The sequence below is a fragment of the Rattus norvegicus genome, chromosome X, assembly GCF_036323735.1.
Source record: "Rattus norvegicus strain BN/NHsdMcwi chromosome X, GRCr8, whole genome shotgun sequence".
Taxonomy (NCBI): domain Eukaryota; kingdom Metazoa; phylum Chordata; class Mammalia; order Rodentia; family Muridae; genus Rattus; species Rattus norvegicus.
Window position 1 is genome coordinate 62,466,353 of NC_086039.1, and position 17,122 is coordinate 62,483,474.

General features: G+C 41.7%; 1 protein-coding gene across 1 annotated transcript in view; it reads right to left on the bottom strand.

The window, feature by feature from the left end:
* Positions 1–14,182: 14,182 nt before the first annotated feature.
* Pdk3 (pyruvate dehydrogenase kinase 3) overlaps positions 14,183–17,122 on the bottom strand; it is a 66,837-nt gene continuing 63,897 nt past the window's right edge. Inside the window, exon 12 of the mRNA NM_001106581.2 lies at positions 14,183–14,850. Within this exon, the coding sequence (NP_001100051.1) occupies positions 14,820–14,850 (31 nt within the window). The 3' untranslated portion in view covers positions 14,183–14,819. The remainder of the gene's footprint in view (positions 14,851–17,122) is intronic.

Sequence of the window (17,122 nt, forward strand, 5' to 3'; positions counted from 1 at the left end):
TTTTATGCATATATGCAATTATAAGTTGTCCTTACTGTCCCCAACCCTGCCCTCCTAATCTCCCTCCCACTCTTATCAGGTCCCCTTCTTTCCAACCCCTGTGCCCGTCAGCTCTCATGGCCCACGCACTCCACTGCCCTTTCTTATCTCTTCTCCCCTTTCTAGCTTTTACTCCATGTGAGCTCCATGATCAATGAGAGATCCTGCCTCAAAAAAAGGTGGAGAGCAAGCAACTGAGGGAGACACCCAATGCCAACCTCTGGTCTCCATACACATGCTATACATACACACACATAGATGTACGTTTAAATATAGACTCTGTATATGAAAAGGAACACATGATGTTTGTCTTTTGGGAGAGAAGTTAAAAAATATCAAACACCAATCTCCTAGTCATTCAACCGATTAATGGGGTAATGAATTAACTGGACAGTTCCCGAAAAAAAAAACAACGTAACTAGCCATGAAGTGTTTGAAAAAGTGTCCAATATCTTTGGCCACAGGTGACATGCAAATGAAAACTTCTTTGAGATACCATTTCACTTCAATAGGAATGGCTACCGTTAAGAAAACAACCAATGGGGTTGGGGATTTAGCTCAGTGCTAGAGCGCTTGCCTAGCAAGCGCAAGGCCCTGGGTTCGGTCCCCAGCTCCGAAAAATAGAAAAGAAAAAAAAAGAAAACAACCAATGCTGGTGAAGGTGTGGGGAGATGAGAACCTTCCTTCACTGTTGGTACAACCACTATGGGAATCAGTATGCCAGCTTCTTGGAAACTCAAAGTAGAATGCTTCTCAAGTATTGCTAGGCTATGGCAAGTGGCCAATTCAACTCTTTTTCTATATTTATTCAACTGGGAGCACATAGATGGGGGCAGAGACACTGAATCATGATTCCAAGTGTCAACACTGAAAGGAGTTTTCATGCATGCAGTTGCCCTGCCCAATTCAGGAGCTCTGATTAACTCCATCTAGAACTGGTTAGCTCTCCGAAATGACTGTGGTGCTGGGACTAAGGGTGTGCACCACCACCAGGACCATCCAGTGACACTCTTCAAACTCTACGACAATTCACATACATCAAAGTATACCCAGTGAACAAATTCTTCAAGAAACCACCTAACACTAGAAAGTGGTCGCCCTGAATCTTCCTACCTCCATCAAGAGTTAGGATCACAAACGTGCACTGCTATGCTAACCCCTGCATCTTTTGTCTGGTTAGAAACAATAAGCAGAGTGATTTTCTTTTTAACATTTGCTACTAGTGACGACCTTGCTTAATTAAATGTCTCTTGAGTCTTGATGTCCACAATGATGAGTGAATGAGCCAGGTATAAAGGGAGATGTCTTGGCCCAATGAGTTGCCAGTAAACATTTAGGTGGATCACTACATTTTGGGGTCACAAAAGTTCAAAGGCATACAGTCTTTGCTTGTGGTTTGTCAACTTGTTTCTCCTGTCCGTCCTTACCTTTAAGTATTAATGCAGTCTGAGAGAAAAGTTCATGCTTGGAGCTACAGAAGCCTTTGATTTATGCACTCCTGTCATCCTCAAACATGAGAGCCTAGCAGAAGGCCTGCTACAAATTTGAGGCCAGCCTGAGCTAGCAAGCAGGCACCAGGCCAGCCTGGGCTGCATGGCGTGAACCTATCTCCAAAGGAACCTATGAAAATCCGTTCTGATTCTGCTGAGTAACAGTTTAGAATTACCTTGCCAGTGTACCGACTGTACCCATGTCCTTGGGATAGAGTACTCTACCTGGACATGGCCAGGAGTTCCAATTCTCACTCAGAGTGGAGGAAAATGAAAAAACTAACATTTCAAAACACTTCCTATTTGAACCCATTTTTAAAGAATGTTGAAAAGAAGAGACTGGCAATATTACCTCACAGCTAGGCCCATAAATAGTAGAAAGGGCAGAATGAGCTCCTGAACTTTTTGTTGACATACACTCTTTCCTCGAAGACCTTGGCAAGTAGGCCTAGGCTTCTCTGAGAATAGATCAAACTCTCTTTTATGGATGAAATGCCCATCCTAGGTCTTACCCTAGATTTTTTTTAATCACAGAGTGTCTAAAAGGCTCCCTCAACTGAATAACAGGGCATTCATTTACCTTTACAAATTGTTATTTCATTACCAGTTTTAGGAAGAGCAGTTTTCATATGGAAGCTCTACTCCAATTGTGCTAAGGTAACAATAATTATCCCTAACTTTAGAAAACATGACAGCAGCTTATTAAGCTGTTAAAAGAATTGTTAAGAAGCCGGAGAGAGGGCTCAGTACTTAATTGCACTTGGTGCTCTTCCAAAGGACTGAAGTTTGGTTCCCAGCAACCATGTTAGGTGGCTCAGGGCCACCTGTAACTGCAGCTAAAGGGGATGCTGATGCCCTCTTCTGGCCTCCCCAGGAACCTGCTCACATATGGCACACACTCACAGAGACACACGTGCACACATTTAAAAAGTAAACATTTTAAACATGGCCAGCATCTAGTACAGCTGTTGAAATTATTAATGAGTTTATTTTTATTGAGGACCAACAAATTCTGCTTAGATAAAATGTCAGGGAATAGTGACTGAGTAATGTTAGCCTTCCTTAGAGTTCCATGCACAGAACGAAGCTACAAAGCCACAGGGTCCCAAACCCAAGTAGACAACACCTTTTCTCTCTTTTAGTTTTTCAATCACCTGTTAAACAGAGCATCGGTAAAGTTGCTGTGCCCGGGAGGTGGGTTTGCCGTGAACATTCTAGCCACTCTCAAAGGCCACTCTATAATCTGCACTGTCAGCAGTGTGCAGTGCTTGACTCACCTTGGGGAACTGGTCCAGTGAGTCTGGAGGAAAGGCTAGGCCTCAGAGATTCTGACACGGAACCAGGTCAGGGAATCCCAGGAACCTGGACAGAGCTGCTTTACACGGGTGCCTGCTCTGTGGCACAGGTAGCAGGGCTGAGACTTGTTCTGTTGCAAGATGACAACAGAAAAAAAAATTGAGTATTATTTTGCTATTTCCCTATCTAAAGAGAGCCTGTTATTCTGACGATACCATCAGTTCTCAGAGAGGGAAAGAACAGACCAGCATTTGGAAATGACGGTTGCCATCGAGCACCTAGGCCAGTGACAGGGTAAAGTAGGTGCTTAATATTGTTTCTTCAAATTCAATAGAAGAAAAAGGCTGTAGACGGTTATTTGTCGCCACTAGCCACAGGTGGCTACACTTTAAAGGTAGTTAAAATTTAAAAATGCTTGTCAGTTGCTCTAGCCATATTTGAACTGTTGAGGTGACCAGTGTCGACCGCAGCTGACAGCACAGGCGTAGAACGAGAACCACATCAATGTGGCGTTTGAGTGGTGGGGCACTGTTCCTAGAGGGCAGCCCCTTCTACACAATGCTTTATGATTTATTCATGTGATCAAAGTGTTGATCTATGTGTTGTTATGAAGTGAGTATCTGAAAACATTTCCAGCAGATAATCACTTGCGAGCATGCATTATGAAGTCATTTGAAGGATTTGGAAATGAAGGACAAGGAAATAAAAATCCAGCCACTGTGGCATACAGCCCTGCAGCAGCTTCATGGAGGACACGACTCACAAAAGGACACAACCTCCTGTGGCAGAGTCTCTGCGAGTCTGAACTCTACTCACTTTTATGAATGCCAAACGAAGACAGTAGCGGCTACCACAAGGATGTAGTTCCCAAGCCATGAATGACTCCTAGTACAATGGCTGACTGCTTGGTAAAATACAGATGGAAAATTCTGAAACCAAAACTCATTTCTAAGAGTTTTGCATTCCTAAGGCAGAACAGGTAGCATGAGAGTAGTTGGTTTTTATTTGGTGTTTGGAGACAGGATCCCTTATAGCTCAGGCTGACTGAATTCCCTATGCAGTTGAGGATTACCTTCGACTCTCGCCTTTACCCACCAAGTGCTGGGATTACAGAGGTGTGTCACCATTCCTGGCTTAAGTAACGGATTGTTGATCACTTGGGCCTTTTTTTTTTAAGTACCATAAAACATCAGACTTAGTAAGGGCCTAAGAACCCCTGTAGTCCATAAGTGTATAGAGAGAAAACAATAGCTCAGCTAACAGGACTAACTGGGAACATCATGAATCAGCTACAAGGTTTGTCCCAAATCCTCAAGACTGTTGGTTTCTAGCGATTAGCACACACTACAGTGGCTTATGTGCCCTTCGTGTTACATTTGAACACAGCATCCCTTCACTACTGACTCCTTAGTATGCGTGACACACTGTTAAGTAAAATAAAGGCTCCATTTTTTTATCTAAGAAGCACACAGTTGCACCTAAATCTATTTGGGGGCACCAGTGCTGCTGCTTCCACAGAACAAATGGCCCTTTAATTGAAGTCTCCGAGTCATCTTCAGACACTCCCAAGTTTACACTCTGAAAAATTGCACTCCTGAAGCATTTATTAATATTTCTGAGCCTTTAACCCCAGGAGATCTGAGTCAAGAGAACTGAGGGAAAACTCGGGGCTGCGTATTTAATCATTTCAGGTAGTTCTGGAGCAGGTGGTTTGCCCAGAACAATCAAGTTTATACCTGTTTACATAGTCCACAGCATAATAGTGTTCCCTTCAGCCAAAAGTGTCCTGACTGGACATTATATGGCCCACTGAACTCTAAACATTAACTATTTAGAAAGATGTCACAGAATCAATTTGCTGCTATGCATTTCCGGTATTTTACTCATAGGATGGATATTCCCTAAAATGTGATCTCAATGTTCTCTGCTCCAGGGAACCCACATAATTGATGTTCCCCCCCTCTAATCAATCAAAAGACCTTGTCAGGGCCCTTGTGCATCCCAGGCAACTTGCAAAAGAGCATGCTGCGGCTCATGGGTTCAATTTGAGAAACAGAAGGCAAAGTTTATCTACGCGACGGTGATGAGATCACAGGCCAGAGAGCACAGAAAACAGCACACTAATGAGCTGTGAAGAAGAACTGCCATTTTATTGTTGTGGTTACTAGGGTACAGAAGTGCCTGTGTGCGGCAGGATCGGGCTGCTTATGACAAACAACAGATTGCTTAGCAACTCATGAGGAGCACGGTCCGAGCCACACACGTCTCAGTTGTGTTTTTCCAACAGTCACAACACACCTCTCTCCGTAGAACTCGGAGTGACAAATGACCCCATCTAGCCATTCTTCATTCATGACAGCATAACGTATCGGGGCTGAACTTCATTTTACAAACTCCAAGGTTGCTCGGGAACCGTGAATGTGTGTGTACATTCATCACTATAATTTAAGTCAACAGAGGCACAAAGTGAATCAGCTCAGACTTGTACTTATGGGTACAAACTCTGAAACTAACATTCATTTCATGTGTAAGTTAATATTTGTTTCTTATCAAAGCAGCAATTATTCCATATAGACAACCCTAATAAGTCAAGGAGTTACAAAGAGAACTTGGCAAAGCACTGAAGTTTTTACTCACACCTCTCTTGCATAGCCCAAGTGCCTTCTAGGCACTCTGAAGTTGTGCACTAAGCATGGGAAACGGTTCCATTTCAAGCACTTGGGTAGGAACTTGCAAGAGCAAATGCTCTGCTTATAAACCTTAAGCAGCAATGATGACTTCAAATCATGTTAAAGCACAAAGTCAGCAGAGACTGGGGCTAGTCATCCCTTTCTTCTAATAGTATCATTGTCCAGGACTGACTCAGGCACAACTTGAGAGAAGCATCTGGAACAATGAACAGAAGGAACAAGGTGGAGACAATAGGACCTAATTCCTGTAACAATTCACAGCAAGTTGTTTCCTGTTTTCAACACTAGGGGTAGGAACTAGGCCTCCACACAGGCCAGAAAAGTGCTCGGCCACTGAGCTACATCCCCAGCCCAGTTCCTCGAACATCTGAAATCACTGTTTTATAGATTAGAGGTGAACTTTGCCTTTGCTGTCCACCTGAGTCAAGATACACTTATTAGTCTAACAAATGTCTATCAGTCTAAATAATGTCTCAGCTCTAAGAGGAACGTTTGTTTTTTTTTGCAATTGATTTTTGTATATAGCCATGGCGGTCCTGGATCTCACTTTGTAGACCAGGCTGGCCTCGAACTCAGAGATCCACCTGCCTGTCTCCCAAGTGCTGGGATTAAAGGTGTGACAACCCCCCCTCACCTTTTCCCACCCCTAGCATAAGAAGAACTTTTTGATATGAAAAGAAACCAATTGACTTGGTGATGTTTCCCTGGGAAGTTATATAAACTGGGTGTAGCAAGAAAGGGAACAGACATTGTTGGCCCTTCTATTTTCCTTTTCATGCTGGATAAACAGTTGGGAAAACTCTGCCTTCTGAAAGGACTTGCCAAGCAAGGCAGCAAGATCCAGCCTGGTCCCTTTAGAGTGGCAGGAGTCTCAAGTCTTCATAGCCTTGTAAGTTACAGGCTCCAGTTGCCAATACATTCAAAAATCCTAATTAACACGTGGGATATTAAGCTCAACATTTAAGATACAAGGCATGGCAGTTCTTCCTTTAAAAAAACATATGCTTTTTAATTAAAATAAAGGTTAAAGCTCCTCAAAATGGCTCAAATGACAAAAAGAAAATAGAAGTTATGTGAAAGGGGTTCCACAATGTAAACAATATCACATTGGAATCTTGCCCTGAGTTCACAAACACTGGACACGACATTCAGCATGGCTAAATGGTGACTGTCACTGATGCTGTCATGGTTAACTTTCACAATCTCCTTGTGACTAACATGCCTCAATACCTGAGAGATGCTCACACTGAATGCTAAGGTTGCTCTTTTTTTTTCCTCTCTTTCTCAAGAAGAATCCGAAGGTGAGATCACTTTAAACATGAGGCTGTTCTGGTAATATGAATTCTATTGGAATTGTGTCAATTTCAATCAATTTGTGGTGTCAGGCTGAGCTGGAGTGCAATTAGACCAGTCCCACCCGCCAGACTCCGGCACCATTTACTGAACAAACTGCAGGGCAGCATTGTTCAGTTGGCGTACATATGGATCTTTACCGTTTGCAAAAGTTATCCAGAGCATTTACATTAACAGGCCACTTTTAAAGGAAGTCGGGATTGCTTAAATGGGATGTTCTTCTGGGTGAAAGTTCACATCTCAAAAGGAGCCAGTTCCGATCACTAAAAAGCCACTAAATGGCCAAACAGAACCCAACTGAAGGGGGTCTCTCTGAAAATCTCAGGGGGCTTTAGACCTCTGTCTCTGTCCCACACAAAGGAAATCTGGGCTTCGATTCTTGTGAAAAGGACAGGTTCAGGTTTCCTGGGTAAGCTTACACCGCTGAGATGGCAATGCCTTTGAAAGTCTCACTGTAAAACTTAGGCAAGTACCAAATCTGAGCATAACAGTTCCAGATCTTATCAGAGCCCATTCCCTGAGACAGGCAAGGGGAGAGAAAAGTCTCCACTCAAGAAGAAATAGCATCTAAAATCAATTTGATCTATGTTTTATCTTTTTTTTTCCTCTTAAGTGAACACTTGCTGCAAAGGCACGCCTGGGTTGAATGCTTTCATACACTCGCTCCCCTGATACTTCACTTAAAGCCACCGTTTGGTAAAGAAATAAAAACATTAGCTCTCATCACTTCCACAAACGAGGTGGAATCCTAAGAGAATTCATTGGAAGGAAACTGTAATTCAGTTTTGCAAACTATAATAGGTAGAAGTTAGAGCAAGCCTAATGGAAGCCTGGAGTGATTAGAACTTTTAAAGAATGCAAGTATAATTTGGTACTTTTGAAAATCAGAACGCAAAAAACAAATCCAAGATACCTCTCTATGTAAATTAAAGCTCAAGCCATGGTATTCAAAAGGAAAATGATTTACATAATCTACTATACTCCATTTTTTTTAGTAATTAACCTTCCTGAGGCTGATTTTGTTCTCCTGTTTGCTTAGCTAAAATGCTTAATAAAATTTCTACAGAATATATTACCCTCTCCATAGATGAATATTATTTTGAACTACAATCTGACAAAAACCTAACTATGTTTAATTATGCTTGATTAATCCAAATGTCACTGAGAGATTTATATGAGTATTTTTCAGGTGAAGTTCATACTCCTTTCTTTACTGTACTCATCCCTGTCTGCTCTTCCACAGGTTAACTATCTCAACTCTCTAGTCATTTTGAAAAGCCTCAGCTAAAACCCAACAGTCCTAACTGGATCAGAGACTGCACACATAGTTTTATTTCTTTTCACTTCCACGGGATTTGAGGACAGACCTCCGTCCAAGGCTGTCACCACTTTGAATTGGTTGGTACTGTGCCTGTAGTCACCCACACTTAAGGAGCAAGCATGTTGAGAACTGACGTCAGTTCTGCAACTTGGGTAAAATTGTTTTTGTACAGTAAAATGCACATACAGGGTATCTTGACCTAGTTAAAATACCAAAGGATATTGGGAGACAAGGAGTGCGCTTCTTTAATAAAGGTATGTACCTGTCAAATGTTAGGAGACTTTCAGTACTGACGTTCCAAGGTTTACGTTTATGTAAAAGCAGGCAGTTTAAAGGGTGAGAAGTTGGGTCTACCTATGGACACTATTAAACACGTTCCGTGCCCTTCTCCAACCAGTTAAAGCTCCTACTCAGATCTGCTCCAAGGAGTCAGGGGATGGGTACGGAGAAGGGTAAGTGCACCCTGTGGCTTTTCCCTTTGAGGGAGAGTGAATCCCTGTCAGGGAGCAGAGGGTGGCACACAGGAAGTAACAGCCCATGTTCTGGCCACTTCAAACTGTATCATGTGGATAATGGGTAATCCATGCCCCTTCTTCAGAGAAAGATGGAAACAGAGGAGGGCAGGTTTCTCCAGACTTCTGTGGCTGGGGCACTGCCTTCATTGTGTTAAGTGACTACAGCTGGTATCAACTGGTAGACTTCGGAGGGAAGACCTGTTGGTCTTCCACTAAAAGGAGCTCAAGTGTTAAATAGGGTCTCCTGAAAGGCAGCAACTTCAACTCTAGCCTCACTACCCCAGTACTTCTAAACTGTGGATTAAAACATTACATTAACTTAGAGTGTGTGTGTGCATGTGTCACAGCATATGAGCAGAGGTTAGCTGACCACACGCAGAAATTGGCTCATTCCTTCCAATACGGGCCATGGAGACTGAGCTCCATTGTCAGTCTCTGGACCTTTACCAGCTCAGCCATCTAACTGGCCCTTAAATGATTGTTTCTGAAGTCCTAAAAAGATGTATCAGAACCCATGCTGACTTTTTGTTACAAAGAATCCCTTTTTATTCCATGAGATTTGACTGTGAAAGCTGGCCCCTCTAAGCAGACCACTTGCTCCCTGTTAGCCAGGGAGACAATGGCTGGAATGGGCCCAGTCCCGTTACCTATGGAAGCTATAGAACAAGGGACCGTGCAGAATCCAGTGAAGAGCCAAGCACAGAAGACAGACTTTCACAATCCAGACTGATAGATTAAAAGGAGAAACCTGGGAAATCCTGAGTATGTCCCTCTCTGAAGAAATTTAAACCTCTCATGTCCCCTGACAGTACCTGTTTCCCAAGTGAACCCACAAAATTACTCTATCTTGTCCCCATTAGAGGGGAAGCTCATGAGGCAGGGATTTCACTCTACTTTGGTCACTGTCACATGTCCAGCAGTGAGTATAGTTTCTAGCAAGTGGTAACATATAACTGAAATCAAAGATTGGACTTCATTTTCTTTCCCATGACTCCTGTCTGCCACCTTCACTTGCAGTCTTCCTCAGTTGAGGACACCTGTGCTCCATCATCTACTTCACACCACACAACCCAAGGCAAAGGCTGGCCTTGGGGAAATGCCCTGCTGTACGCACAGTTCGGTGGATACTGCAAAGCTACCATTTGTGGTCCTTGGTCATTGAATGGGAACTCTACAAGTGATGAAGTTCACTGCTGGCTGTCAACTAGAATGTTCCAGCTACCAAGGGAAGGAAGTTTTAATCCTATAAGCATTCCAAATAAGCCTTTGCCTCATGATCTATCTGCAAATACTCTTTCAAAACAGTATCCCGAGTTCTTCTATGGTAGGCCGTAGACCTACAAACTATTTGGATGTGTATTCATATTTAACAGGAATGAGTCACGACAAAGACTTCACACCCCTTTCCTTATATCCCTTCACCCTTTGTTCTTCTTTCCCTCCATTTTCTTCTCTGCTACTCTCCCTTCACATGTGCTCTCACTTCCTACTCTAGACTAGCCTCACAGTTGTTCCCGCTCTCACCTCCTGCATGCTGGGATTACAGGGGCACATCACCAGGACCAACAGAGTTAGAATACTGCTTAATGAACAACATTTAAAATTGCTTGGTTGAAAAGAAAACATGTCACAGCGAAGCTCGTAAAGTGGCCAACACCAGACATCAGCAAGACTGTCTGCAAACTGCTAATAAAACAAGCTTGGACTTCTCCTGATAACTGATTATGTCCACCTAGTTTGAAGTATTCTACCATATTTAATTAACTAATTAATCACTGTCAGTGGCTGATAACTTCTCAAGTTCATTAAAATTTCACATGTCCCCGTTTTCAAGCCAGGAGGTACTGATATCTCTAATCAGTGTAACAGGAACTGGAGTTAAAAGTTATCTTGTCACCCAGAACAGCAAACAAAAGTCCTGCATTGATTAAATAGTTAATGGCGCTTTCCTGCTGTCAATATTGGTTCCTTCTGTTTGCTAACATATAGATTATGAAGGACATTATCTTTAAAGTCAATGTTTAAGCATCTGGACAACCGGGAAAGGCGGCAGAATAAACGTATGTTTGTATAAGTGTTCTCTCCCTCCTGGCCAGCACACATGTCTGAAAAATAAGCAAAAAGTCATCTATGATGAAATTAATAAAAGCCAGAATCCCATACCATGGACTCCAGGAGTGTGCCTGACACATTAAGCAAAAGATACACAAATCCATTCTGGAAAAAGAATGATTTCAGAGATCATAAATTTAGACCAAAAGGCTTAGTCCTCAAAGAAATATGGCATCAGAGAGTAATAACATAATGAGCCAAGAGAAGTAATTACAAAATAAGGTCATGACACAGTGAAAGGCACAAGGCCTAGGAGAAACAGGAGGGAAAACCAGTTGGTGAAATGGGGGGAAAGACTCAAGGTGGAAAAATCACCCACAAAGGAAGACATGGAGATGGAAACCATGAAGGGGAGAAGTGTGAAAGACTGATAATACAACTCGGATAGCAGTGCAAAATGATCCAAAATGTAATAAGGCCTGATATGAGACTAGCTAAGGCTTACTGTGTGCCAGGAAAGGCTGTCAGGCAACTGCCAACTAAAATGAAATTACAAAATACCAAGAACAAACATGAGACCATGCCAAGCAAGCAGGTTGTCTCCAAAACCAAAGGAAAAGCATCCGTCTGTACTCATGGACCTCAGAGCCCAGCTACAGACCATAAAATCACCAAAGATCCAAGGCTCTGACAGCTTGCCCGGCTGTTAGAAGTAATGGCAAAAGAAAGAACGTGCAAGAGCATGTAATCGAAGCTGTAACTGAGTCTACCCAAACACAAACCCATCAACTTCCAAATGTACAAGTTTATACAAAAAGGCTGGCAACAAGCACTGAACTCATTCAAATATAAACTCGAGTCATGACCCACACTCGTGTAAAGTTCTGTTTCATGAGGCAAAAGCTGCCTGGTCCACTTGTCTCCTCTAAATAAGCCAGAATGGAAAAACACCAAAGAAAATCGTTCCTGAGTTAACGGTCTTGCATACAGAAAACTTTACACTTTGAGATTATCCTTGAGGACTAATATGCCCAAGAAATTCCTCTTAAGAGATCATCCTAAGCACTTGACATATTGTTCAGAGCACTGGTCCAGGAACAGGAAGACCCAAGCCACAGAACACAGTTCTGCTACTCCATGGCTCCTCAGCAAGCCACTTAACTGCTTTGGAATTCACATGAAAAATAAAAGCTACTTTGCACAGTCCACCTCCTGGCATTGTAAGGATCACATGGGGTGCTGAATGTTGAGTTCTTTGGAAACCCTAAGGAAGCTGTAAAACCGTGTCACAAGATAGAAAGAAGCCCTTGTATAATGAATCTGAAACCAGATATTCATAGACAAAGAATCAGATGGCTCTGGGAGATCCATTTCTGATTCCTGTCACTTCTCCACATTTTTTAAAGCTATCTCTTAGCACTATAAAAAGAAATTCAGTACTGCTACAGCTCTTGAAGTGAATCATTACCAATTTCAAGTCAGGAATATCTGAAGAACTCAGAAAGATGTTTCCATACCAGCAATTGTAAATTAGTTTTCACCCTTTGACGGAACACATACATATTAAGTACCTACTGTGTGCCAGGTACTGTTTCAAATAGTACACACGGCTCCCAAAATACTTAAGATAGAGGGGAACTATAAACAGAAGGGCATTACAGAGAAATGGAGAAGAATTCAGCTGAAAGGTAGTCAATATCAATTTGTAATATATGTAGAAATTCATAAAGAGCTCAAAGCTCATGTGATGCCAGCAGAGACGACACATAAGTTAGTCAAGGGGAGAATAAACATTGAGAATGCAGGATGTTCCTGAAACCCTATGACTGCTTTGGGGCTGAGGTTAAATTATTGATGACACGAAGACAGGAATGGCTGGAATGCATCAGGCTTAGATGGACATGAGTTAAGCCCAAGAATATTAGAGAAGGACTGTAGATTAAATCCTTAAGACCTTTAAACAGAAGCTGGCTTTTCAAAAGGACAAAGAATATAACAAGGTTTTTCTACACCATGCCCAACCCTTCTGTGGCATCTGTTGTGGAAGAATGGCAATCAATCGGCAATCCTTAAACAATAAAAACGGTGCTGAAGCCAGGCAACAAATGCCATAATATGAATCTGTTGTCTCCTTTGTCCCATAGTCAAACTTGCAATGTAAAGGAAGATGGCTGGGAACTGAAACTCCGGAAGATATGGACATACCATCTAGTATTTACAAGGTATCCAAGGTCTTTAAATTGTAAGTATTTTCACAGCTTTTCCATCATAGGAAATGGTCACAGAGCTTAACCTTCATTCAAGACACCGACTTAGACGACTTAGACTTGTGACCCATGAGTCTCTCCTTGAAGTTTATCAACATTTTTTTTTGGTTTGGCTCATTATGTGCCAGCTTTGCACTGAGGTCTTTAGAAAGAGCCACCAGGGACTGAGGTAATACAAGGAAATGGAAGAAAATCAGATGCTGTGTGATTCAAAGACACCTACAACTGAGCCAAGTGTGGCTAAGTCAGTGCAAACTCCAAGGCAAAAGCCTTCACTGTGGAGGCCGTGGGTAGGGGGACTACATTGCTGTGGCAGTAAAGATAAAGGAGTAATGATAAACACACGTTCAAACTTTCCTGAGAAGAGTCTTGGTACACAGCCCAGGCTATGATCATGATCCTCCTGTCTCAACACCTGGAGAACTGAGATCGCAGGTATGTGCTACCACCTGGCTACAAACTAAATCTAGGTTCAACATTGAGAAACTGGACATAAACATTCATGCATGTAGTAAATGATACCAATAGTTAGCGTGGATGACATACATATATGGGGAGAATAGAGCAAAGAGAGAAACACACAGCAGGGAGCTGATAAGCTAGGTTTGAATCCAGACTCTCAGACAGCCTCTAGTATTAGGGATAAATATCACAGCAGGTCTCTTCTCTTACCAGAAGACCTCTGCTAACAACTTTTAACAAAAGCAATTATAAAAATCAGATTGAAAGCCAGATGGTAGTGGAGCATGAATTTAATCCCAGCAGTCAGGAGGCAGAAGCCTCTGTGTTCAAGGCCAACCTGGTCTACAGAGTGAGTTACAGGACAGCCAGGGCTACACAGACAAAACAAATGAAGAAAAAGTCAGACTGAGTGGATAGTTCTAAAACTGGTGAAAAGTGATGACGATGAAAATTAAGGTTTATAACATTTTTGAAAATAATGGGACAATCTCTGTTACAGCGATTCGAGTCCATGACACAGGGACTTGTAGTTCCTAAGATGACTACAAGAGAAATTTCACATGGCAAACGAACATGGCGGAGCTTTCATGGGAACATGAGCTGCACTGCCCTCGTTTTTTACAAGGCTGAACAGGTTAGCAGGTGCGTTTTCACTTCAAATCTTTCAATCCAAGGTGTTAAGTGAGAAATTCCAAGACAACGTTTAGAGTGCTTTAATCAATGGAAGAGAAGTAAGCCAATGAATGGTAAAGTAAAATTCATACAGATGAATAGGTTCTAACACCCAAGTACCACACCTCCCAATGAGAATCCGGTCAGACGGAAGGGGGCAAAGGTCCAAATCAAGAATGAAGGGAGATGTCTATGGGACAGGAAGAACCCTGGGACTGAATTGTCAAGATGAGCTCCACTGATGCCTCCCACTTTTAGATTCCTCAAGCCCTAGCTGGAGATTTGGTCATAAACAGCAACAGTAGGACCTGCTGGATCTGGAATGAGGAAGGAGCTCAGAATCCTGGGAAGACTTCAGACACTAAACTCCATAACAAGATACAGAGTATAGGGTACAAGAGCGCTAGGAGGCTCTGTGCTGTGTTGTGATGGGTGCTAATGATGCCACAGCATGAAAAATTGCTCAAGCTACACCTCTAGTGGAAGATACAATGGGACTAACTACAGGGAGGGCTCCATGGACATACTCAGCCAATATACAGGAAGCAACTAAGCATTGGGAATAACAATAGTGCCACGGTTAAGAGTTGGTAGAAATACGGGTCTCTGGTTGACTTGCAGAAGGTAATCTTTCTTCAGAGATGACCACAGCACTCAGTTTTCTAGAAAGTTTTATTACTCTTGATCTTGTCCCTATAAAGAAAAGAATCCAGAGAGCTCATGAGTATAGTCTCCTTTATTTTAACCAAAACTTGACATTTACAGTAATAATTCTAAAACCTTTGCCTTAACTCAGAATCATTTTCTATAGCTACTACAGAAAAAGTAGCATTCTATTATTTATGTAAACTTTACAACAGTTTTTTACTCTCAATTAAGAACCAGAAGTCAGGTGTGGTGGCATATGCCTTTAATCCCAGCATGCAGGAGGCAGAGACAGCTGGATCTTTGTTGAGTTAGAGGCCATCCTGGAATAACATAGTGAGATTCAGACAGCCAGGAATACATAGAGAAACCATATTTCAAAACACAAAAGAAAAACTTCCTTCGAACTATAAAGTGGCTACTAATGCATATGGGCTTTCTTCTTTGCCTGACAAAGTCCCAGTTTGGAACAGTGGTAAGAGTTGTAAACGTTGACTATACCCCAACAACTTAGCTGTGTGCTTCAAAAGAGCAAACTGTGTGCTATGAGAATCATATCTCAATAAAACCGATGCTTTAAAAACTAGCTAAAGAATCCATCTTTTACACCTCCTTACATACAAGCCCCGACTCTGTCCCATTTGTGTGCCTTTCCTGAATCATTCCCCAGGCATTCAACTGTTATTCTATTTATAGAACTTAACAATTTTAAATTGCCAATCTAACTACTTGAGGGTTTGATTTTTGTGAAATTTGTTTGAAAACAACATGCTGGAAATGAGGACTGATCTTTAATTAGCATCCAATACATTAAGCTGTTTACTATGGGTCTCGCTATGTAACTCTACTTGTCCTGGAACTTGCTAAGTAGAGCAGGGTAGCCTAAAAGTCACAGATCCATCTGCCTCTGACTCCCACTGATATCCAACAAGATATTTGGCTTACATACAGACTGAAAATGGGATTGGAGTAAACTGATCTGATACAGGCTTTCAAGCTAATCTGCTTACCACTGGCTGAGAATGGGGTGTGTGTGTGTGTGTGTGTGTGTGTGTGTGTCTGTCTGTCTGTCTGTCTGTCTGTCTGTCTGTCTCCTCAGGAGAAAGAGACACAATCAAGCCTTGTGTAGCTGGTCAGAGCACATCTCTTCCTTGGGAAAAAATATTCACCCACTGTGGGGACAGCAGGGATAACTCTCCTGATACTATCATATGACTGAGGGTGAATGACTTAATCCCTTTAAATTTCCTGTTCTGAGATGAGCTGCATGGAGATCCACCATGTATTTCTACAGGAATGATTAAACAGCAGCACTGATACCTTTTACTCTTTATGCCACTCATTAGAAAACACCAGCATTTACTATAATGGTATAAAATTGCAAGGGCATATTAAGGATATTTGCCCATAAATGTTTCTGTTCCGTTCTGTTAAAAGATTTTAAGAATCAAGGTGTATATGTTAAGAAGTATATAAAAAACTGTATATACATAGAAAAATATATATGTATATAAGAAAAACATTACAGAGAAATAATCAATGTTAAAATAGAATGAAACTATTAATATGAACTTAGGTATATGCATATATACATGCATGTGCGTGTTCAGAACCTCTGTCCAAAAAGGGGGCTTAGAAGAGGTGTAATGAGCAGCCCTACCCTATAAGATTAGGCTCTCAAATATCAGTTAAAAAGAAATCTAAAACGACTGAGTCCAGGATAGGAGCACAGAAGATGACCTTTGGAGGATGGATATGCATTTTTAAAGTAGGACAACTTTAAAAATTAACACACCTTGGTCAGTGGAATGCAGAAAATCAAGTTCAAAACAACTCCCACTATCTAAAAGTGTGCCATTTTAAGCAACAAAAAGGACAGTGACAGCCACATCCAATAACATGAATGGATTTCACAGTGGGCAAAGATGACAAGGGGACATATTTACATGTGGTTTTGTTCTATGTTTCACAAACTACCTCCAGTGATGGTCAGAAAACATCTTCTATGGTAGAGAAAAGAGGACAACAATATGGCTAGAAATGAGTCTTCCAGGGTATCAGAAATAGAGATGTAAAAGTGTGTCGATCCAGAGACTTAAGATTTGTAGACATTCCTACTATATATTATGTACTTCAATAAAAAAGTGCTGAGTGAGTATAATGTATAAAATAATAAAACACTTTTAAATCTACAATGCTCAAAAACACAAGGCAAGAAACTTATGTCCCATCCTTTAAGGCAGAGGTTCTCAAGCCATAGGTTACAACCCCCAGGGTATTAAATGACCCTTTCACAGGGGTCACCTAAGATCATCAAAAA